General features: G+C 44.2%; 1 protein-coding gene across 3 annotated transcripts in view; it reads left to right on the forward strand.

Annotated features, from left to right (window-relative positions):
• The window catches only part of ITPR2 (inositol 1,4,5-trisphosphate receptor type 2), a 132,995-nt gene that overhangs the window by 67,342 nt on the left and 41,602 nt on the right, over positions 1 to 24,051 (forward strand). For all 3 annotated transcript variants that reach the window (XM_039357570.1, XM_039357571.1, XM_039357572.1), the window contains 10 exons: positions 274 to 416; positions 1,698 to 1,806; positions 7,637 to 7,745; positions 9,764 to 9,951; positions 12,395 to 12,578; positions 15,203 to 15,459; positions 16,536 to 16,736; positions 19,430 to 19,540; positions 20,602 to 20,697; positions 22,278 to 22,397. In XM_039357570.1, the coding sequence (XP_039213504.1) occupies positions 274 to 416; positions 1,698 to 1,806; positions 7,637 to 7,745; positions 9,764 to 9,951; positions 12,395 to 12,578; positions 15,203 to 15,459; positions 16,536 to 16,736; positions 19,430 to 19,540; positions 20,602 to 20,697; positions 22,278 to 22,397 (1,518 nt within the window). The remainder of the gene's footprint in view (positions 1 to 273; positions 417 to 1,697; positions 1,807 to 7,636; positions 7,746 to 9,763; positions 9,952 to 12,394; positions 12,579 to 15,202; positions 15,460 to 16,535; positions 16,737 to 19,429; positions 19,541 to 20,601; positions 20,698 to 22,277; positions 22,398 to 24,051) is intronic.

Here is a 24,051-nt window from a genome sequence, read left to right on the forward strand (position 1 = left end):
CCAGAGATTTTTCAAGTTGCCAAAGGTGGACATTCCTGGTCTAGATGATGACTGATCACCGTGTTTTTGAGATGTTGAATGAAAGCCACATAACGTATTGGCGTTAGACGTTGTAGTATATGCCTTCTATTTCCCCTTTCTCGAGTCATTTCCCTTGAAATGGCGAAAAGTTGAAAACGTTCATCCTGCTGGGTTTGTTAGAAAACTAGCCACACTTTATTATCCAGAGGCCTCAGCAAAGAATCTTTATTTTATTTATTGCCATTGTTTTAGGACGTAGTGGCCTCCTTGGAAGAGCAATTCAATCCCATGATGCAAGCTGAATTTTCTGTGCTGGTTGATGTCTTACGGAGCCCTGAACTTCTCTTCCCGGAAGGGAGTGATGCTAGAATTAGATGTGGAGCCTTCATGTGCAAGTAAGCTACGTACTCTAAAACCAGTGGTGGGATTCAAATGTGTGAACAACCGGTTCTCTGAGTGGATGCCGCTTCTGGACGTCCACTCTGGGCCTGGGCGACAAAAAAATTAGCTACCGGTTCTGCCGAAGTGGTGCGAACCGGCTGAATCCCACCACTGTCTAAAACAGTGTTGGCGAACCTATGGCACACGTGCCAGAGAGGCAGCACTCAGAGCCCACTCTGTGGGCACGCGTGCCGTCGCCACAGCCCCGCCTCCCCCCACAGCCCCCTCCTCACTAGCAGCCCCCCCGGAGGAAAGTTGCCCCTGGGCACGGCCCGGGTGGAGCAGCACAGGCAAGGACATGGCAGCCGGGCATCAGGGACAAGACTCTGCCCTTGCGCCCCGTCGCGCGCAGATGATGCTGCAGGGCACGGGCGAAGGGCGTGGCCACCATGGCACTGCTGCAGTTGGCCGTGGAGGCAGCGGGTGGCCCTGCAGATGGTGGGCAGAGCAGAGGGAGAGCGGGCAGTGTGGGGGAAAGTGGGCAGGGCGGTTTTTGGGCACTCGGTGTCTAAAAGGTTCACCATCACTGGTCTAAAACATATTTGACTGCTCCGTTTTTATGGAGTCCTTGGTGGTCTGTGAGTTTGGTGGTTTTCTTGCAGACGTTTCATGACCCAATTAGGTAGCCTCATCAGTGCTAGAAGGGAGGGGAGCTTGCTCAGAGATTTGAACTGTGGGGTCCTTGGTGCTCTCGGAGTTTGGTTGTTTCTTTGCAGACGTTTCATGACCCAGCTAGGGAACATCATCAGTGCTAGAAAGAAGGGGAGTTTGCTTAGATATTTGAACTGTGGGGTTCTAAGTTCTCTTTGAGCTTGGTGGTTTTCTTGCAGACGTTTCATGACCCAACTAGGTAACATCATCAATGCTAGAAAGGAGGGGAGTTTGCTTAGATATTTGAACTGTGAGGTCCTAGGTACTCTCTGAGCTTGGTGGTTTTCTTGCAGACATTTCATCACCCAACTAGGTAACATCATCAGTGTTAGTAAGGAGTCGGGTTTGCTTTATTTTCCTTTAGAATAAAATAAGTTATCCTCAGTGCCAAATGTGCCTTCTGGTGGTTGATTGTGAAGACACGTTCCAAATGCAAATGGTTGTGTCTTTACAATAGCACTCATTCATGAACTACCCAGTATGAGTAAAAGTTGCAAACATAATATGAAAAAAGAGCAAAGAGAAATAATCGAGAGGGGCCCACAGGGCTTGGTGTTATATTTCGTCTCATGTTTTATCTTAAGGTTGATAAATCATACCAAACGGCTAATGGAGAAGGAAGAAAAACTCTGCATCAAAATCCTCCAGACTTTGCGGGAAATGCTTGACCAGAAAGATAGCTTCGTTGAAGAGGTAGGCCTGAATCTTATTCCTAAAAATTAGGTTGCATCGGCTGGGGCGTTTAAGCACAAAGCGCGCAAATCTAAGAGAGGATAAATGTTTTAATCTGGTTTCCGGGGCAAAGGGAATGGAATCTAGGGGAACATGTGAACCATCTTGAAAAAAGAAAACAAGCCATAAGATATAAGATAAGATGATAAGATAAGATAAGATAAGATAAGATAAGATAACATAACATAACATAACCTTTATTGTCATTTTTTTACTGTGGGCACAATGCACACATCAAAAATGAAATTTAGTTGTCCACTCTCAAAGTGAAACACATACATGACACACACCTAAACATACTATGTACAACATATGTATAGACCCACACCCCTACATATACATAACAAATAAATATTAAATACTGTCCATCTTGAAAATATAACAGAAGGAGGAAGCTTGAGAGTTCACAAGGTTAATGCTGTATGGAATGAAACTATGGCTGAATCTGGATGTTCTGCTTCGGATACCACGAAGCCCCCCCCCCCTCCCAGAAGGTAACAAGGAAAACAGGTCGTGAAGAGGATGTGTAGTGTCCCAGATAATCTTGCAGACCCTGCTCAAGCAGCGCTTCTGTGCTATGTCCTGGATGGGAGGGAGGGAACTGCCAATGATCTTTTTGGCCATCCTCACCACTCTCTGCACCGCCTTCCTGTCTGAAGCAGGGATGCTTCCAAACCCGACTGTGATGCAGGATGCTCTAAGTTGTCATTGTAGAAATTTGGTAAGGTTGGCTTTGCTCACAGAAATATGTGGATGGAAACTGATCAAGGAGAGAACCAACCAAGAGCTAAGGAGACATTTCCCAACAGTGAGAAGAATTAATCAGTGGAACAGCTTTGCCTTCAGACGTTGTGGGGTGCTCCATTGCTGGAGGTTTTCAAGAAGAAATTGGACAGACATTTGGCTGAAATGGTGTAGGGTAGTGGTTCTCAACCTGTGGGTCGGGACCCCATTTGGGGTCGAACGACCATTTCACGGGGGTCGCCAAACAAGGCTGTCCGCCATTTTTCCCCCTTTTCTTTGGCCACGCCCCTGGCACCCGGTGATGTATAAGTGATTGAGGGGTCACCACAACATGGGGAACTGTATAATGGGGTCGCGGCATTAGAAAGGTTGAGAACCACTGGTGTAGGGTTTCCTGAATTGGACTAGAAGACCTCCAAGGTCTATTCTAACTTTGTTATTCTGTATATAGTCTTCCAATATCTCAGGGGCTGCTACAAAGAAGAGGGTGGGTGGGTGTCAAGCTATTTTCCAAAGCACCTGAAGGCAGGACAAGAAGCAACGGGTGGCAACTAATCAAGGAGAGAAGCAAGCTGGAAATAAGGAGGAATTTCCTGACAGAACAATTAATCAGTGGAACAACTTACCTGCAGAAGTTGTGGGTGCTCCATCACTGAGGCCTTTCAAAAGGCCACACCTGGAATACTGCATCCAGTTTTGGTCACCACGATGTAAAAAAGATGTTGAGAGTCTAGAAAGAGCGCAGAGAAGAGCAACAAAGATGGAGGCTAAAACATATAAAGAACAGTTGCTGGAATTGGGTATGTCTAGTTCAATAAAAAGAAGGACTTGGGGTGACACGATACCATTGTTCCAATATCTCAGGGGTTGCCCCAGAGAAGAGGGAGTCAAGCTCTTCTCCAAAGCGCCTGAAGGCAGGAAAAGAAGCAACGGATGGAAACTAATCAAGGAGAGAAGCAACCTAGAACTAAGGAGAAGCTTCCTGACAATCTTCAAAGGAAAAAGAAGGAAGTCCAGTTGCCTCCTGAAAAAAAAAAAAGCAACACTGGGACATCAGTCCTGATAGGAAGAAAGAAGTGGGAACCAAGAGCTAGAGAAGAAGAGAAAGTGATGAGAAGAACACGAGAGAAGGGAAGCCACTTAGAGAAGATCTTAGTTGAACATTGTGGGTTTTTTTGTTTTTTTTTTTCTTCACAGCTGCAGAGCTGCCTCTGGGAAACTCATAGCCAGGAAGAGCTGCACAAAGCAACACCATCACAAGGTCAACCTGTTTATCAGGTGGCCTCACCAGATGGCAGCACTTGAGTGATTTTTGAGAGGTTCATCCCTAACAGAGTTGAGTTGAGGCTGGTTTGGGACTTGAATGCAAAATCTTGAAGGAATCCCAAGGGCTACCCACTCTTGGAAAACATCTCCGTTGGGGAAAAAAAAAGAAAATCCAGACAGGAGCACCCTGTTAGTGTGAAGGTAGTCCTCAACTTACAACCACAATTTTGTGCCTGAAAATTTTTGTTGCTAAGCGAGATATTTTTTAAAGTGAGTTTTGCCCCATTTTACAACTTTTCTTGCCACGGTTGTTAAGTGAATCGCTGCCATTGTTAAATTAGTCACACGGTTGTTAAGTGAGTCCAGCTTCCCCGTTGACTTTGTTGGTCAGAAGGTCGCAAAAGGGGGATCACGTCATCCCAGGACACTGCAACCGTCATAAATGTGAGTAAGTTCCTAAGCGGCTGAATTTTCCTTCCTTCCTTCCTTCCTTCCTTCCTTCCTTCCTTCCTTCCTTCCTTCCTTCCTTCCTTCCTTCCTTCCTTCCTTCCTTCTTTTTCCTTTCTTTCCCTCATTCCTTCCCATCTCTCCTTTCTTCCTGCTTCCTCCTTCCTCCCTCCCACCTTCCCTCTCTCTTTTCCTTCCTTCCTTCCATCCTTCTTTGTTTCTTCCTTCCTTCCTTTTTCCTTTCTTTCCCTCATTCCTTCCCATCTCTTTTTTCTTCCTGCTTCCTCCCTCCTTCCCTCCTTCCCTCCCACCTTCCCTCTCCTTTCCTCCTTCCTTCCTTCCTTCCTTCCTTCCTTCCTTCCTTCCTTCCTTCCTTCCTTCTCCTTCCTTCCTTCCTTCCTTCTTTCCTTCCTTCCTTCCTTCTTTTTCCTTTCTTTCCCTCATTCCTTCCCATCTCTCCTTTCTTCTTCTTCCTCCCTCCCTCCCTCCCACCTTCCCTTTCTCCTTCCTTCCTTCCTTCCTTTTTCCTTTCTTTCCCTCATTCCTTCCCATCTCTCCTTTCTTCCTTCTTCCTCCCTCCCTCCCTCCCTCCCTCTCTCCTTTCCTCGTTTCCTCTCTCCCTTCCTTCCTTTTTCCTTTCTTTCCCTCATTCCTTCCTATCTTTCTTCCTCCTTCCTCCTTCCCTCCTTTCCTCCCTCTCCTTTCCTCCTTCCTTCCTTCTTTCTCCTTTCTTTTCCTCATTCCTTCCCATCTCTCCTTTCTTCCTCCTCCCTCCCTCCCTCCCTCTCTCCCTTCCTTCCTTCCTTCCTTCCTTTCTAACTACCTACCTATCTTTCTCCTCCACTGCTCCCCCTCCACACCAAGGCTGAATGCCCCCTCCCACCCCCGCAAGGCATTTGACCTTCACGCAGCCTGCTCTCCAACTCTCCATCTGCTTCACTGGAGGGAGGCTGTTTTTTCTTCAAGGCACGTTAGGTGACTGATGCTTCGCTGTTCTACAGGTGGCAAGGGTTTACGAGGCCGTACTCTAGACCAACACCTGGGAATGCAGGTGGGCTTTGTGGTTGCGTGGTTTTCTCAATGCACAAATGCATCACACGGACTTTCAGATAAATACAGACGACTTGTGCAGCTTTCCTGCAACCAACAAGCCTTAGCGGCTTTTCTGAATTTCAATACAGGGAGTCGGAAGAATCCCACTGTTTAGTGATGCTTCTCCAGAAGAAAGGACCTCAGCACAGCCGTTAGACCTTTGTTTAAAATTTACACATTCCTGTTGTTCTCTTGGTGTTCTGTTCTTATCTCTGCGTCGCTATTGTTGCACAAAAGAGCCTTATTAACGGTTTACAATAAGGCCGTTATGCTGTTGCGTCAAAGCAATATTATGTGTTGCATAAGGACTGAGAGTCAGCTGAGTGCTACATTTACATTTCAGGTTGGTATACTTTTCAAAGCTATAAAGTCCTTTCAGGGGAAGACTGGATGGGAAGATCACACACTCCTTAATGTGAACAACAGCATTATTACTGCTTTATGTACAGTATCATCCCGGCTTTTAAATATGTTGTGAGGATGTCTTGTTGTTGTTAGTTGTGAAGTCGTGTCCTACCCATCGCGACCCCATGGACCACGTTCCTCCAGGCCTTCCTGTCCTCTACCACCTTCTGGAGTCCATTTAAGCTCACACCTACTGCTTCAGTGACTCCATCCAGCCCCCTCATTCTCTGTCGTCCCCTTCTTCTCTTGCCCTCAGTCTTTCCCAGCATTAGGCTCTTCACCTTCCTTCTCATTAGGTGGCCAAAGGACTTGAGTTTCAACGTCAGGATCTGGCCTTCTAAAGAGCAGTCAGGGTTGATCTCCTCTAGGACTGACCGGTTGAATCGCCTTGCAGTCCAGAGGACTCGCAGGAGTCTTCTCCAGCACCAGAGTTCAAAGTCCTCCATTCTTTGGCGCTCAGTCTTTCTTATGGTCCAACTTTCATAGCCATACATTGCAATTGGGAAAACCATGGCCATGAGGATGTCTGAAGAGCTTCAGTTCAAGGAGCTTTTTATAGGAAGAGAGTCTTCAATCAGAGATTTAGCCAGGTTGGATCAGCTTCCGATTGTCTCCTTGGCTAATTTTAACCTTGAAATGTAAGGGCCACTGGAATGCAGGGAGTCCTCATTTAACAACAGCCTTATACAGTAAAATGGAGATGTAAAAATACAGGTAGTCCTCAACAACAGTTCATTTAGTGACCGTTCAAAGTAACAACGGCACCAGAACAAGTGACTTGCGACCATTTTTCACACTTACGACTGTTGCAACATCCCCTGGTCACGTGATCAAAATTCGGACGCTCGGCAACTGACTCATATTTATGACGGTTGCAGCATCCCAGAGTCACATGATCCCCTTTTGAGACCTTCCGACAAGCAAAGGGAATGGGGGAGCCAGATTCAATTAACAACCCTGTTACTAATTTGCCAGCTGCAGTGATTCCCTTAACAACGGTGCCAAGAAAGGTCGTAAAGTGGGGCAAAATTCACTGAAGAAATGTTTCACTTAGCCACAGAAATTTTGGGCGCAGTTGCGATCGTAATTCGAGGTTTTCCTGTCACTCTCTGTAGCCAATCCTCAGCTTTGCCCTCTTTGCAGGTCTGCGAAGCTAAGGAAGGCTGAGGTCGGATGATAAGTGACTGATTTGCGTAACAACCAAGTTGCTGGTTTCAATGATGGTCATTAAATGAGGACCACCTGTATTGGCTACGGTTTCACATGTTCTCTTCCACTCAGGCATGAGAGCAAAGAGACCCATCGTACCTAGTCAGTAGCCCCATTAAATGACTTGGCCCTCTCAAACAGTTTAGCAGAATTCTTTGCCACCCAGAACTATTGAAAACCGCAATAGTTGTGCAAATGTTAACACCTGGCCAACGTAATTGTATCCTCTTGTCATATTTGGAGGGGAAGCTGTGAAGTTTTATTCCATTTAACCTCTGATTTTGCTCCCATGGAGCGCCGTCTTGGAATTCTTCTGTAGATGCAACTGAATTTTCTTGAAAACTCCTTGGAAAATTCTATTTAAGTGTGCCTGACCGCAAAGTCCTTTGTGTGTTATTGGGAATGGGCTGCACCTCTATTTGCAACTCCTTAGATTCTACGCAATCTTTTCTGGTTTATGCTGCATCTGTGGAGCCTGGCCACATAAACCTAGAAAAATGCAGTTTCTTTCACAACTATCCATAGATGAGTAGTGTTTTGTGATGCACTGTAGACTTGAAAATAAAATATCTAGGAATACATTTGCCTCCCTCTTTAATTCTTACCCTCTGTTTTGATGTTATTAAAGGGCAGCAACCTGCGAAAAATACTTCTCAATTGTTATTTTAAAGGAGACTATGGAGGGAGCATCAACGGTCCTCTGTCTAGCAACTACGGCAAACCCCTGCAAAGTGGAGGTAATTAGGATTTAAAACATTCTGGCTTCAGAACAGCTCCTCTTATTTTTGTTTTTCTAGTGTAGTTCGTGTGACTGTATTCATGTGAATAGAGAGTTACCGTAATTTGGTCTGATAGCTAAAGCACCAGGCTAGAAACCAGGAGACTGTGAGTTGTAGTCCCACCTTATGCATGAAAGTGACTGGGTGACTTTGGGCCAATCACCAGGAGATAGTGAATTCTAATCCTGCCTTAGCTGTGAAAGCTAGCTGGGTGACTTTGGGCTAATCACCAGGAGATGGTGAGTTCTAGTTCCGCCTTATGCATGAAAGTGACTGGTGACTTTGGGCCAATCACCAGGAGATGGTGAATTCTAGTTCTGCCTTATGCATGAAAGTGACTGGGTGACTTTGGGCCAATCACCAGGAGATGGTAAGTTCTAGTTCTGCCTTAGGCCTGAAAGTGACTAGGTGACTTTGGGCCAATCACCAGGAGATGGTGAGTTCTAGTTCTGCCTTAGCTGTGAAAGCTAGCTGGGTGACTTTGGACCAATCACCAGGAGGTGGTGAGTTCTAGTTCTGCCTTAGGCCTGCAAGCCAGCTGAGTGACTTTAGGCCAGGGGTGGGCAACCTTGGCTCTTTTATGACTCGTGGACTTCAACTCCCAGAATTCCTGAGCCAGCGTGGCTCAGCTTGAAAACCTCTCCCTTTTCCCTCAGCGTGGCTGGCTCAGGAATTCTGGGAGTTGAAGTCCACGAGTCATAAAAGAGCCTGGGTTGCCTACCTCTGGCCTAGGTCTAGGCCGCTTTCTGACTTGTGGACTTCAACTCCCAGAATTCCTGAGCCAGCATGGCTCAGCTTGGAAACCTCTCCCTTTTCCCTCAGCGTGGCTGGCTCAGGAATTCTGGGAGTTGAAGTCCACCAGTCATAAAAGAGCCATACCCCTGCTTTAGGCCAATCCCTCTCTCTCAGCCCAACTCACCTCACAGGATTGTTATTGTGGGGAAAATAGGAGGAGGAAGCTGTGTTAGATATATTTGCCCTGTCGAGTTACATATAATAATAAGGGCAGAATACGAATTAACTAAATAAATAAATCAGTAAGTTAGTAAGTAAATAAATACGAGATCCTCCCCCCCTAGAAAAATATTATTTGTTCAAGCACATTCTCAATTATTTCCCCTCTGCTTCTGATGTGGTGGAATGAGTGGAACCCAGGATATAACATCCTTTTGATAAAAAAATAACAGCTTCGAAGTCACATTTAGATACATGGATCATGCCCAATATTTGCTGATCTAGACATTTTAGCCTGGTCTGGCTAGATGCAATCCGCGCTATAATTCTTTTTCACCTCTCAGTTCAACAGAGAGGGAAACATATTTAAATCTCACTGATCTGGACCCAGTGGTGGGATTCGGCCAGTTTGCACCACTTTGGCAGAACCGGTAGCTAATTTTTTGTTGCCCAGGCCCAGAATGGACTTCCGGAAGCAGCATCCACACAGAGAACCGGTTGTTCACCTATTTGAATCCCACCACTGTCTGGACCCCTGGGCTTAACATCCCTGTTTATGGTTTAATTCTATTCTTTGAGCATATTACAGAGTGAAGAATATATATCAGAGTATTACTCCATAGGGCAGGACATCCAGCTCTTTCTTTTCTCTATAAATCTGATTTATTTTTTTTTTAAGATAGATAGGATGGTATGGGATGGGAAGGGAAGGGAAAGGGAAGGGAAGGGAGAAGGAAGGAAAGGAAAGGGAAGGGAGAAGGAAGAGAAGGGAGAAGGAAAGGAAAGGAAAGGGAAGAGGAAGGGAAAGGAAAGGGAGATGGAAGGGAAGGGAGGAAGAAGGATAAGATAAGGCAAGGCAAGACAAGACAAGGCAAGGCAAGGAAAGGCTTTAGAAGATAAGAGATAAGGGGAGAGAAAATGAGATAATCCTTAACTGAAATTTTAAGAATAAGTCTTTCTCTTTTCTTTCAAAAACGTCTTAATGTCCCAATGAACTTGTCAATTAAATCCATTAATTTCAGGGACCTTTTCGGGACAAGATGTGGACAAGGCCGGAGCCTCCATGCATGACATCCAATGTCTTTTGGATAAAGAAGGAGCTTCAGAACTGGTCACCGATGTCATTGTTAGTACCAAAAATGACCGGATATTCTCTGAGGCCATCTTGCTTGGCATTGCGTTGCTCGAAGGAGGAAACACCCAAATTCAGGTACATTTGGGAGGGTGATTTGTTAGTTCGGATACTGGTTAATAAGGAACACAATCCAGAGATGAAAACCACTTCAGAAGTGCTAGTCCTACCTTACTATCTTCCAGTTAATTTAACCCTCGAATTTTCTAAGGCAAGGAAAGAAAACAGGACCAGGGCTGAGAATTATTAGGAAAAAATAACTAAAAATATTACAGCAGGTATTGTAACGATATTTTATATATAAGCCACAGGGAACTGTCCCCTAGCTGACTTTTGTAAGCTGTAGTGTGTTATTTGTGTAATAGGGTTTTCAATAGAGAATTGTGTCCAGGTACAGGGGGTCCTTGACTTATAACAGCTCATATAGTGACCGCTTGAAGTTAGGATAGCACTGAACTGAAAAAAGTGATTTATGACCATTTTTCATACTTACAACCTTTGCAGCCATCCCCTCAGCCACATGATCAAAATTCAGATGCCTGGCAACTGGCTTGTATTTATGACGGTCGCAGTGTCCCGGGGCCATGTGATCCCCATTTGCGACCTTCCGACAAGCCAAATCCACGGAGAGTCACTTAATAGTCCTGTGACTAACTTAGCAATTGTAGCGATTCACTTAACAACTGGGGCAAGGAAGGTCGTAAAATGGGGCAAAACTCATTTAAAAGATGTCTCACTTAACAACAGACGTTTTGGGCCCCCTTGTGCTTGTAAGTCGAGGATCGTCTGTATTAATGGAGAAGGAATCTAGTGCCGTGTCTCCCCGAAAACAAGGCCCAGCAGTCTTTTTTATTTTATTTATTTATTTATTGACTCCAAAAGAGGCACCAGGTCTTATTTTCAGAGGGGCTGGCTTTTCCATGGTCTCATCTCGCACGCGTCACCCCCTAGCCTCCATTTCGCCATCAGAGGCCTTTCCTGAAGGCCTCTGATAGCAAAATGGAGGCCGGGGGTGGGGGGGGCTCCGCATGCGTCAATCCGGAGCTCCATTCTCAGCTGCAGAGGCCTTTCCTGAAGGCCTCTGATGGCAAAATGGAGGCTGAGGGTGATGCGCACACAGCCCACACCCCCGCCCTAGCTTGATTATTAGGTGTGCGCCTCGCTCCAAAACTAGGACTTATTTGGGGGATAGAGCTTATATTAGTCCCACTTCCAAAAATCAAGCTAGGGCTTATTTTCGGGGTAGGCCTTACTTTTGGGGAAACACGGTAGTACCTTTCCAGGCTAACGATGTTTAGTAAAAGTTTTTGTAAGCTACTGCGGTCTTCATCAAATTCAGTGAAGGAGCTAAACGGAACGGCATGTGTGAACAACCTTCCAAGACAGGAGAAAGAGCCACAGACTAAGCAACAGTCAGGGGGGGACATGATAGCAGTATTCCAATATCTCAGGGGCTGCCATAAAGAAGAGGGACTTAAGCTATTTTCCAAAGCACCTGAAGGCAGGACAAGAAGCAGTGGGTGGAAAGTAATCAAGGAGAGAAGCAACCTAGAACTAAGGAGAAACTTCCTGACAGTGAGAACAATTAACCAGTGGAACAGCCTGCCTCCAGAAGCGGTGAATGCTCCAACACTAGAGGTTTTTAAGAAGAGACTAGACAGCCATTTGTCCGAAATGGTGTAGGGTTTCCTGCCTGAGCAGGGGGTTGGACTAGATGACCTCCAAGATCCCTTCCAACTTTACTACTATTACTATAAGAAGCAAGAGAGCCCGTGGATGGAATAGGTGCATGGCAAATGTCTCAAAAGGAGCCCTAATTTCTTGGACTGCAAAGATAAGGGGGGGGGGAAGAGAGAAATTCTAGCAATACCGGAGGTCCTCAAGTTACAACAGTTTGTTTAGTGACTGTTCAAAGTTACAACAGCACTGGCTTATGACCATTGTTCACACTTACGACCATTTCATCATCCCCGTGGTCGCGTGATCAAAATTCAGACACTTGGCAACTGACGTCATATTTACGACGGTTGCAGTGTCCCCCGGGTCACGTGATCTTGTTTTGCGAACTGACCAGCAAGGTTAATGGAGAAGCTGGGTTCACTTAACAACTGTGTGACTAACTCAACAACTGCAGGTAGTCGCTGAACCATCTGTGGCGAGACAAGTTGTAAAATGCAGCAAAACTCACTTAACAGAAACTTTGGACTCAGTTGTGGTCTACCTGTATTCCGTTAATGTGATCTCACAATAAAGTTAGAGCTTTTAGGGGGTGCCTCTTATGTGGACTACCTCACAAAGCTGACGCTGGGGTGATTAGGATTTAAATTGGGAAGATAGGTAGGGGTGATGTGAAAAATGAAGGACAGGTTCTCTGATCAATTAATACAGGTTATGTAGGAGTACAGAGGACTTTATGAATTATCCATTTGAATGTGTTCAAACCCATCGTCCTTACTGAGTCCTTTTAGTGGTAGCCACGTCCTTTTTTTTTCCCGTTGTAATTTTTTCCCCTCTCTTTTAGTATTCTTTTTATCAACAATTAAACGAACGGAAAAAATCCGAAAAGTTTTTTAAAGTTTTGTACGATCGGATGAAAACAGCTCAGCAGGAAATTCGGTCCACGGTGACGGTAAACACAATTGATTTGAGCAGCAAAAAGAAGGACGAGGAAACAGACGTGACCCTGTCAGCTCCAAAGAAGAGAGGTAACCAGGGGAAAAAAAAAAAGAGGGGGGTATTTTTTTCCTTAGGCTGGTTTCGGTGCAGTCAGGAGAAAAAGAGATTTTGGTTAAAAAAAATGAAATAAATAAAAATAAGAGCACTTGTGTATTTAGCGTGGCCCACGTTGATATATACTACCTCAGCAAAAAAAAAACCTAATTAATAAATCAAGGTTTTCCTAAATCACTATTGTGTTTCTTAGGAATTCAAGATAGCCTATGTAAAACGACATACATCGAAGTACAATTCTACTGTTATAGAATTCATTTGTTCATTTTTCCATAAATTTATATGGCTGTCCTTCTCATATGTTGAGACTCAGTCTAGAAAGATGTTTAGACTCTAGAAAGAGTGCAGAGAAGAGCAACAAAGATGATCGGGGGACTGGAGGCTAAAACATATAAGGAACGGTTGCTGGGATTGGGTAGGTCTAGTTTAATGAAGAGAAGGACCAGGGGGGACATGATAGCAGTGCTCCAGTATCTCAGGGGCTGCCCCAAAGAAGAGGGAGTCAAGCTATTCTCCAAAGCACCTGAAAGCAGGACAAGAAGCAAAGGATGGAAACTAATCAAGGAGAGAAGCAACCTAGAACTAAGGAGAAACTTCCTGACAGTTAGAACAATTAACCAGTGGAACAACCTGCCTCCAGAAGCTGTGAATGCTCCAACACTGGAAGTTTTTAAGAAGAGACTAGACAGCCATTTGTCCAACATGGTATAGAGTTTCCTGCCTGAGTAGGGGGTTGGACTAGATGACCTCCAAGGTCCCTTCCAACATCATCATCATCATCATCATCATCATCATCATCATTATTATTATTATTATTATTATTATTATACATGACTCTAGGTAGCTAACAGTAAAAATGAATAGGAACAAAATAAAACACAATCAGTAATTTAAAAGGCACAAACAACTAAGTTTATTCATTTATTATTTTGATTATCCCTTTATTTATCTATATGTACTGCTCGACTTACGGCCACAACTAAACCCAACATTTCAGTTGCTGAGTGACAAATTTGTTAACTGAGTTTTGCCCCATTTTACGACCTGTCTTGCCACCGCCGTTAAGTGAATCACTGAAGCAGTTAAGTTAGCAACACGGTTGTTAAGTGAATCTGGCTTCCCCATTGACTTTGCGTGGCAGAAGGCCACAAAAGGGGATCACATGACCCCGGGATGCTGCAACCGTCATAAGTATGAGTCAGTGGCCAAGCGTCTGAATTTTGATCATGTGACCATGGGGATGCTGCAACAGTCGTAAGTGTGAAAAATGGTGATAAGTCACGTTTTTCATTGTTTTCATTCCTTTGAACGGTCACCAAATGAACTGTTGTAAGTCGAGGACTACCTATATTTCTTCATTATAGTTAGCTGTCATTCTTATAAATAAGGAACAAAAATTGTTACGGAATATTTTCCTGGAATAAATGCAATCTGTGAGACGCCAACTTTTTTAACCGCTCAAGTCGTTGGCGCCATGATTGATGTAAGACAGCCACGGTGAGCCATAAGGGTTGAGCGGTGAATTTTGATTTGATCTCAAAAAGGTTTATTGAAGCATGAAAGTAGCATTTATCTGTCATAACCTCAAACGGCACTTACCTCTCCCAGGATTTATGGGCACGGAGACGGTGCCACCAACAATTGTTTTGAGACTGTGTGAAGTAAGTATGTGTCAGGCACAAAGAATCAGGATCACACGTTAAGTTCCGGTGGAGACGATTTATTGCTCAATCAGCCTATACACAAGTATCTAGTCAGCTAATGGTCAATAGATAAGAGTCAATGGAATTCAAGAGGGTTGAACTTAGATTGTTTGTGGCAACGTAATGACTCTAGGCTAATTCCTTTCTTGACACTGACCCCAGGCTCTGCCTGTCCTTCTCCTACAGTATATGAAGTGCATATTCATCAATTGAATCAAACCACCAGATCTTCACTCCTGAAAGCATAGGAGTTGGAGACAGTGGTGGGATGCAAATATGTGAACAAACAGTTCTCTGTGTGGATGCTGCTTCTGGAAGTCCATTCTGGGCCTGGGCAACAAAAAATTAGCTACCGGTTCTGCTGAAGTAGTACGAACTGGCTGAATCCCACCACTGAACCAAACTTTTAAGAGCTGCTCTTATCCATTTTATTCTGTTAAAAAGAAAAGTTCTGGTCTCTATTCTCTATTAAGAAAGACTGCTGAAGAATTCTGAATTAAACTGTAGGCTGCATTTCCTGATCTGAAAGTACGGAGTATGTTCTGCTGTGCCCTAAAAGAACAATTCTTGTATTTTGATAGTCAGAAATTAACCCTACAAATCGGGACTTAACCATGTGTGGTAATCCTTGTTTCATTGGAGAGATAAGTGGCAAAAAACAAGAAATACAGGGACAAAATGGCATTTTAATTTCAAATTTGACACCTTGTTAGGCGACTGGTGGTCCTCAGATATTGCCATATCCTAAAAGTAGTACAATGGGTGAAAAAGTTGAAAAACCCTGCTCTACATCGCCAGGAGTCAGCATGGACTCAAAGGATCGACAGACAAAACCCCATCCTGCTCCTTACAGTCCATATTTAATTGCACTCATGTTTCTTTTCACTTATCTACAGTGAGGGATTCCAACCTGCATCTGAAGGAAGGAATGAAAGGACAATTGGCGGAAGCTTCCACGGCAACATCCAAAGCTTACTGCGTGTATCGCAGAGAAATGGACCCGGAAACCGACCTCATGGGTCCAGGGTCAGATGCGGGATGGGCGGATGAAAAATCTTCCGAAGAAATGGCCATGAGTCCCGCCATTGTGATCATGCAACCCATCTTGAGGTTTCTCCAGTTACTGTGTGAGAATCACAATCGAGAACTTCAGGTGGGCTATTGTTATAGTGTATTTTAGAGCTAAAGCTAATACAATCCCTGGGTTCTGCAAACAGAGGCATAGAATCAAAATCACGTGAAGTATTAGTACCGCTTTATAAAACCTTAATATGACTACACCTCGAATACCACACCTACACATATTTAAATATTTTGTAATACTGATCTAATGAATACTGGGTGGACCTGCAATAACCATGTTTTAGAGTAGGGGTCTTCAAACCTGGCCCTTTTCATGACTGGTGGACTTCAACTCCCAGAATTCCTCAGCCAGCGTGTCTGGCTGAGGAATTCTGGGAGTTGAAGTCCACAAGTCATAAAAGGGCCAAGTTTGAAGACCTCTGTTTTAGAGCCTTGAATTGAGTTTATAATGGTATAATCTGCTAGTTATGGTTTAGAGCAGTGGTTCTCAACCTTTTTAATGCCGCGACTCCCAACCGGTCGTAAGTCGAGGACTATCCAACTGGTCATAAATCAAGGACTTTCCCTGCCCAGGAGCGGTGCGCATGCGTGGTGCCGCCCCCTGCGCCGGCAGATACTCTATTGGCTTTTGAAAGCCAATAGAATTAGACTCTATTCAAGAGAGTCTATTCTATTGGCTTTCAAAAGCCAATAGAATAAAAGGGAGTAGCACAACTAAGGAAAAGGGGGAAAAATGGCGGACTGCGTTGTTTGGCGACCCCCGTGAAATGGTCATTCGACCCCAAATGGGGTCCCAACCCACAGATTGAGAACCACTGGTTTAGAGCAATTTATCTATTATTTGTTCAGCTATTTAACTATATATCATGCTGTGAATTGAGCCCAAGTCTAATCATTAAATTTACGGTCATGTCGACCACGGTACAATGTTAAATAGCCACAGTATAAACCACACTTTAAAAATCCATGCTAGACCATGACTTTGGTTCTTTTTTCAAACTGAGTTAAAAGAAGGAGACGTACACTCAGACTCACACCAAATCCCAACAGTTAAGTCTTCCAACCCTGGCTTAGCGTTACCTCTCATTTGAACCACTACCTATTTTTCCTCAGTTTGTCGAGTTGTTTGTTTTCTCCTTTTTCCAGAACTTTTTAAGAAACCAGAACAACAAGACCAACTACAACCTAGTGTGTGAGACCCTTCAGTTTTTGGATTGCATTTGCGGAAGTACCACAGGCGGGCTAGGACTTCTGGGCCTATACATCAAAGAAAAAAATGTAGCTTTGGTGAATCAAACCCTTGAAAGTTTGACTGAGTACTGTCAAGGCCCTTGCCATGAAAATCAGGTAGGTTTAGCCCCCAGAGAAGAATCTGAACTGAATGTGAACTCAGATTTTCTTTCTTCGTTTCAAAAATCCCTCATAAATAATAATAATAATAAAGTTATAAGAGACCTGCTCAGGCAGGAAACCCTATACCATTTCAGACAAATGGTTGTCCAGTCTCTTTTTAAAAACTTCCAGTGTTGGAGCAGTCACAGCTTCTGGAGGCAAGTTGTTCCACTGGCTAATTGTTCTAACTGTCAGGAAATTTCTCCTTAGTTCTAGGTTGCTTATCTCTGGTTAGTTTCCATCCGTTGCTTCTTGTCCTGCCTTCAGGCGCTTTGGAAAATAGCTTCCCTCTTCTTTGTGGCAGCCCCTGAGATATTGGAACTCTGCTATCTTGTCCCCCCTTGTCCTTCTCTTCATTAAACTAGACATACCCAATTCCAGCAGCCGTTCCTTATATGCTTTAGCTTCCAGTCCCCTAATCATCTTTGTTGCTCTTCTCTGTACTCATCCTATTCTATTCTATTCTATTCTATTCTATTCTATTCTATTCTATTCTATTCTATTCTATTCTATTCTATTCTATTCTATTCTATTCTATTCTATATCCTTGATTAGTTTCCACCCGTTGCTTCTTGTCCTGCCTTTGGGTGCTTTGGAGAATAGCTTGACTCCCTCTTCTTTGGGGCAGCCCCTGAGATATTGGAACACTGCTATCATGTCACCCCTCGTCCTTCTCTTTATTAAACTAGACATACCCAATTCCAGCAACCATTCTTTATATGTTTTAGCCTCCAGTCCCCTGTTCATCTTTGTTGCTCTTCTCTGTGATTGAAAACATGGCCTTTCTCTTGGGGAAATTGTGGTAAATGTGATAATTCTTCTATTGGTCGTTTAGATCCCCAATTCTTGCATACGTTTTTAGAACAGGGACCGGGGTCTGGATTCAATCCAGAGATGAGATCTCTCCCCCCCCCCATATGTTCCCGTAGATTGTATGATATCACGGGTTGTCGGGTCCTTGGAACTCTCTAAGCTCGGTTGTTTCCTGTAGATGTTTCATTACCCAACTAGGCAACATCATCAGTGCTAGAAGAGAGTGGGGTTTGCTCTCTACCATCCAAGAACTCAGACAAACAATCAAAGAGTAATCCCAAGGGTGCTTTTTCAAAAGCCAACTGGACTGTCTTTGCTTTTCCTTGAAGACGTTTCAGTTCTCATCCAAGAAATTTCTTCCGTTCTTCAGCAAACGTGGGAGCATTTGGGGAAGATTTGGAGCAATAAAAGAACTGTTTGAATTGTCAGCTGACTGCGTTGCCTCCGTGCTGTGCCCTGGGTCATCTTCTGTTCTTCTTCCAAACGTGGATGAGAAGTGAAATCTTTTCAAGGAAAAAAACCCCCAAGAAAATCCAGTTGTCCTTTGGGGCTGTCCATCATTGGTTTTTCTGTGCGGAGGAAATGGGAGCATAGCTGTCAGCAACGTCCTACGTGCCAGCAAGCACTTGATGCAAGTTAAATATTGAATTAGCATGCTCTGGTTTGCCGTATTTAGAGGAAAATGCCTGCCATGGACTCCCTCCAGTTTGCATGACCTTTTGAGGGAAGTGAGGATAGGCTGTTGGCTCAGTTTGTCCATTGTTTACTTTTTCTCCATTGTGTACTTTTTCCACAGGAGAAGATTTACAATGGTGCCGTTTACGGTGCATTTTGTCCACTGCTGTGCATGTTTTCCCTGGCAGAAAGATGCAAGACAAATGACTCCAATCCTTTAGGATGTCCCAAAAGGCAACTGGACGTTCTTTGTTTTTTCTTGAAGACGTTTTGCTTCTGATCCAAGAAGCGTCTTCAGTTCTGCTTCGAAATTCCCCGCCGTTCAGTCAGAACCGAAGGAGATTCTTGGATGAGGAGCAAAACATCTTCTAGCAAAACAAGAAGGTCCAGTTGCCTTTTGAAACAAAGCACCTTTGGGATCACCCCATTCCCTGCATGACTCAGACTCTCCTTAGATCAGACATGTCAAACACAAGGCCCGGGGGCCGGATGCGGCCCACAAAGTGGTTTCATGTGGCCCACGAAGCCATCCTGGAAACAGTGAGGGAATGGCCCCCACTGCCTTGTCCCTGGCCCAGGCCAGCTAGGAGCCAATGTACAATTTTGTGGTGGCCATCTCTGCTGAAACGTATTCAATCTTAGCTCCACAAGGCTGTCTGGAAACGGCTTGGTGCCGCAGGTGCTCGAGGGCCAGGCTGGGCGTTTGACCTCTGCTGCTCAGGGCTCTGGGCAGCCCGTGCCACCATCCAGCCCCCCACTCATGGCCTGAGAGGAACAGTGAGGCTCCTCCAGTGGACCATGCCTTGGCACTTGCTCTGGTCCCACCCCCTTCTGCCAGAGACCCGCAGATCTGTCCCACTCCTGCCCAGGCCCCCACAGGCATCCTTGACACGAACGATGTAGAGCTGGCCACGCCCACCCAGTAGGCCACACTGACTCTGTCCAAGGCCACCCAGTAGGCCGCACCCACCCTGGCCACACACCCCCAAGGGCAACCGCAATGCTGATGCAGCCCTCAATGAAATTGAGTTTGACACCTCTGCCTTAGATGGTTCCTTTAGGATATTATTCATTTTTCAGTAAAAGGGGGAAAGGAAGGGAACAATCTCTTATGCCATGTCTTGTTATTTTAAATTTCTTTCTTTCTTTGCCTTTTGCAGACCTGCATAGCCACCCATGAGTCCAACGGCATTGACATAATCATCGCCCTGATCCTTAATGATATCAATCCTCTTGGAAAATATCGGATGGACCTGGTGCTACAGTTGAAGGTATGGAATTCCACCACGTGTACATTGTCCCCACCTCCTGGACCTCATTGGGCTCCCACGGTTGCTGTCAACGCTGCTAACATTAGATATTTTTGCTTTGACAACAGTTTGAGATGCAACCATTTTCTTCTTATGTTTTACTTTTAGAGTTAGATGATGCTGGGGGGGGGGGGAGGAATGTGCATGAGAGTTTAGCTAGACATAACAATACTGGACCTAGTGTGTGAACCAAGGTTATTGAAATAAGAGATGATAAGAATTGGCAGGCTGGAGGTCTGGAGGGAAAGCCTGCATTTCAAACTAATTGGAGAATGTGATTTACGACTGTTCATTGGAGGAGGGACTTGTGCTTTGATACTATGTGCTCAGGGGAGATGCTATGCTACTCAAATAAAGATTCTTTAAGGTAAACAATGCCTGGAAGTTCTTTGAAGAGTTTCATCTGTCGGAACCATGACAGTTGCAATTAGAGATGTATGTAAGAAGGACAGAAGTATCTCATCCATGGTCAGGAGGAGAAGTGCACAGCCCTTGCCTACTCTTGGGAGAGTCAGCTCAGCTGCCCTAATTGCTGCTGTGCTGGTCCTAATGAGAGAGACAAGATCTGAACTTATATTCTGTACGCCAGTAAAGGAGAATATTTGTAGCTCAGGGTTGAAATGAGGGGTCCTTGCTGCTCTCTGAGCTTGGTGGTTTTTTTGCAGATGTTTGTGGTGCACTGATGTTGTTACCTGATTTGGGTAATGAAATGTCTGCAAGAAAACAGCCAAGCTCAGAGAGCACCAAGGACCCCACAGTCCTCCTCCTCCTCTTCCTCCTCTATGCAAACTCCACTCCATTCTGGTGCTGATGATATTTTTAATTAGTTCTGTAATATGGTGATAAAGCCATTATGTCTTACGTAAAAGGACAACCACAAATCCACAAAAAGATTCAAGGCATTTAAAAACTTTGTCTGATAAGGAACTCTGTGCCTGCAACTTCAGTTAAAGGAAAAATAAGAGTTATCAATCCACGAAATAGATTTTAACGGCATCTCAATTTGCCTTGATATTTTTTAGAATAATGCCTCTAAGCTTTTGCTGGCTATCATGGAAAGCAGGCACGACAGCGAAAATGCAGAAAGAGTCCTTTTCAACATGAGACCAAAAGAGCTGGTAAGAATCTTTTCACCTGGTTTTATAACTGAACACAGCCTATATATATCTTCAGGCTGGTGTTTTCGGCTTCGTGCTTCTAGGAGCAATTTTGCTCCTAGAAGCACAAAGCCGAAAACACCAGCCTGAAGATGACGAATGAGACTTTGTCAAAACGTCGCCAAGACACTTCCAATTTGACGCAGGAGAAAACCCGAATAACCAAAGACCTACATACAAACATATATATATTTATATATAAAAATATAAAAATTGAATTTTTGAGTTAGCAAGGTGGTTGTGACCCTCACAGTGACTAGATAGAATACAGGTGGTCCTTGACTTACAACCACAGCTGGGCCCAAATTTTGGGGGGCTAAGCGAGACATGTGTTAAGTGAATTTTGCCTCATTTTACGACTTTTCCCGCCACAGTTGTTAAGTGAAGCACTGCGCTTGTTAAGTTAACAACCCGGTTGTTAAGTGAATCTGGCTGCCCCATTGACTTTGTCTGTCAGAAGGCCACAAAAGGGGATCACATGACCCGGGACGCTGCGACCGTCATAAATATGAACCAGTTTGCCAAGGGTCTGAATTTTGATTACGTGACCATGGGGCAACGGTCGTAACTGTGAAAACCGCTCATAAAGTCACTTTTGTCTGTGCCGTTGTAACTTTGAGCAGTCATTAAATGAACTGTGGTTTAATACCACTTATGCTTGTTGAGGTTATACATTAACCGATTTAAAAAAAATAGGGTAGGATATAAAGAGATTATTTAACTGAGATTGGACCAAAGCATTAAGAATATGTAGACATTATTATCTGAAATGAAAGAAGGCTTAGAGCCAGTGGTGGGATTCTGCCAGTTCGCACCACTTCAGCAGAACCGGTAGCTAATTTTTTGTTGCCCAGGCCCAGAATGGACTTCCGGAAGTGGCATCCACACACAGAACTGGTTGTTCACATATTTGAATTCCACCACTGCATCCATGTCTGTCTCTCTGTATCTGTCTGTCTGTCTGTCTGTCTGTCTGTCTATCTATCTATCTATCTATCTATCTATCTATCTATCTATCTATCTATCTATCTATCTGTCAATCATATCATCTATATCTATTTCTCCACCTCTCCCTCTTTCTCTCTCCCTCTTTCTCTCCTCAATATCTATCTACAGTATCTATCTATCTATCTATCTATCTATCTATCTATCTATCTATCTATCTATCATATCATCGATATCTATTTCTATTGCTATCTATATCTATTTCTCCATCTCTCCCTCTTTCTCTCCTCAATATCTATCTACAGTATCTATCTATCTATCTATCTATCTATCTATCTATCTATCTATCTATCTATCTATCTATATATCTATCTACCATCCATCCATCCATCCATCCATCCATCCATGCAGTGGTGGGATTCAGCCAGTTCGCACCACTTCGGCAGAACCAGTAGCTAATTTTTGGTTGCCCAGGCCCAGAATGGACTTCCGGAAATGGCATCCACACACAGAACTGGTTGTTCACCTATCTGAATCCCACCACTACTTAGATCTCAGTCAATTTAATACAGTAATCAAAGAAATCTGTTCTCCAGGTGGACGTGATGAAGAACGCGTACAACCAGGGAGTGGAGAGCGATCAGGAAGAGGAGAATGGTGAAGAGAGTATTTCACCAAAAGATGTTGGGCATAATATCTATATATTAGCTCACCAGGTATGTGGTTGTGTTGCCTTTTTGGGCTTCGTAGGACAACTCCATATAGAAGTGGTCCCAAAATGTCTCACAGCATTCAGTAGCTCTCATAAGAGGGAGGCGGTTATAGGATTGTGCGCTTAAGCACCTCAAGGTTGGAAATACTCTCTAAAAAGTGTGTGTTATTTGTGTATGTTTGTGTAAGACAGGGGTCTTCAAACTTGGCCCTTTTAGTGACGTGTGGACTTCAACTCCCAGATTTCCTTAGCCAGCATGCCTGGCTGAGGAATTCTGGGAGTTGAAGTCCACAAGTCGTAAAAGGGCCATGTTTGAAGACTCCTGGTGTAAGAGATGAAGACAGAGAGAGAAATGAAATCCCTGGATGAATACAGGTAGTCCTCGATTTACGACCGCAACTGAGCCCGACGTTTCTGTTGCTAAGCTGAGACAGTTGTTAAGTGACTTTTGCCCCTGTTTACGACTTTTCTTGCCACCGTTGTGAAGTGAATAACTTTAGTGGTTAAGTCAGTAACACCGTTGTTAAGTGAATCTGGCTCCCCCACTTGCTTTGCTCGTCAGAAGGTCGCAAAAAGAGGATCACACAACCGCGGGGCACTGCAACGGTCATAAGTACGAGTCAGTGGCCAGACGTCTGAATTTTGATCACGTGACCCTGGGGATGCCGCAATGGTCGTAAGTGTGAAAAACGGTCGTTAAGTCGCTTTTTTTTAAATACCACTGCAACTTTGGTCACTAAATGAACTGTTGTAAGTCCAGGATTGCTGATGTTCATGAAAAAAAAGGCGGAAGAAATGAAGTTGCCCCAAGAACCAAAGCGTTTTTTGAAGAAGTTGCAAAATGTAGCACAAAGCCACGTGATATCCTCACGGAAATTGATTCATGGAAAACAGTTGAAAAATCTGGAGAAATGAACAGGGGGTTGGACTAGAAGACCTCCAAGGTCCCTTCCAGCTCTATTTTTGATTGATGGATGGATTGATTTTTTTTTATCTCCGTCGTATTTATTTTCTGCTTCCCCTTGTTCATAACTCATGGCCCCTCACCAGCCACAAAGCAATAAATCTCTGACTTCTGATGCATTTCTGGAACAGACTTCGCTCCATTAGGCTAAGTCTGCAGACCTTCAAAACTTGCCACAGTGAACATGATTTAGCTTGGGGTTTTTATTAAGGGAAATGAACAGAGGGTAGTAGTTGGTTTCCAATCTCTTCGCTGATTAGAGGAAGCCATAAAAACCAGACACAAGTTCTTTTCATTCTTATGTGGGCCGCCAGTTTATTTTAGAGGCATCCAGACTCTTAGTTTCAAAAGCTGCTTAAAAGGCAAGTAGCCGTTTCTACATCTTTTTTTTTTCAATGCAACATCCTTTCCTGTCATTACTTGTGGTTGAACTTACCAGAAAGAGAGGAAACAACTGATTTGTCCATGCGCTGGGAGGTATAAATAGGTCCCGAGTTAGTATGGCAAATAAGACAATGTGACATGTTGCCCAATGTGACAAGGATGAGGGTTGCAAAGAACGCATCATGGTTACCTTCTCATTAGCAAGCTAGGAGCACTCATTGTGTCCTGGGTCGCTTTAGAGCAGTGGTTCTCAACCTTTTTAATGCCGCGACCCCCAACTGGTCGTAAGTCGAGGACTGCCCAACCGGTC

This window comes from Crotalus tigris, unplaced genomic scaffold (assembly GCF_016545835.1).
Source record: "Crotalus tigris isolate CLP2741 ecotype Arizona unplaced genomic scaffold, ASM1654583v1 scf7180000018925.3142382, whole genome shotgun sequence".
Lineage (NCBI taxonomy): Eukaryota > Metazoa > Chordata > Lepidosauria > Squamata > Viperidae > Crotalus > Crotalus tigris.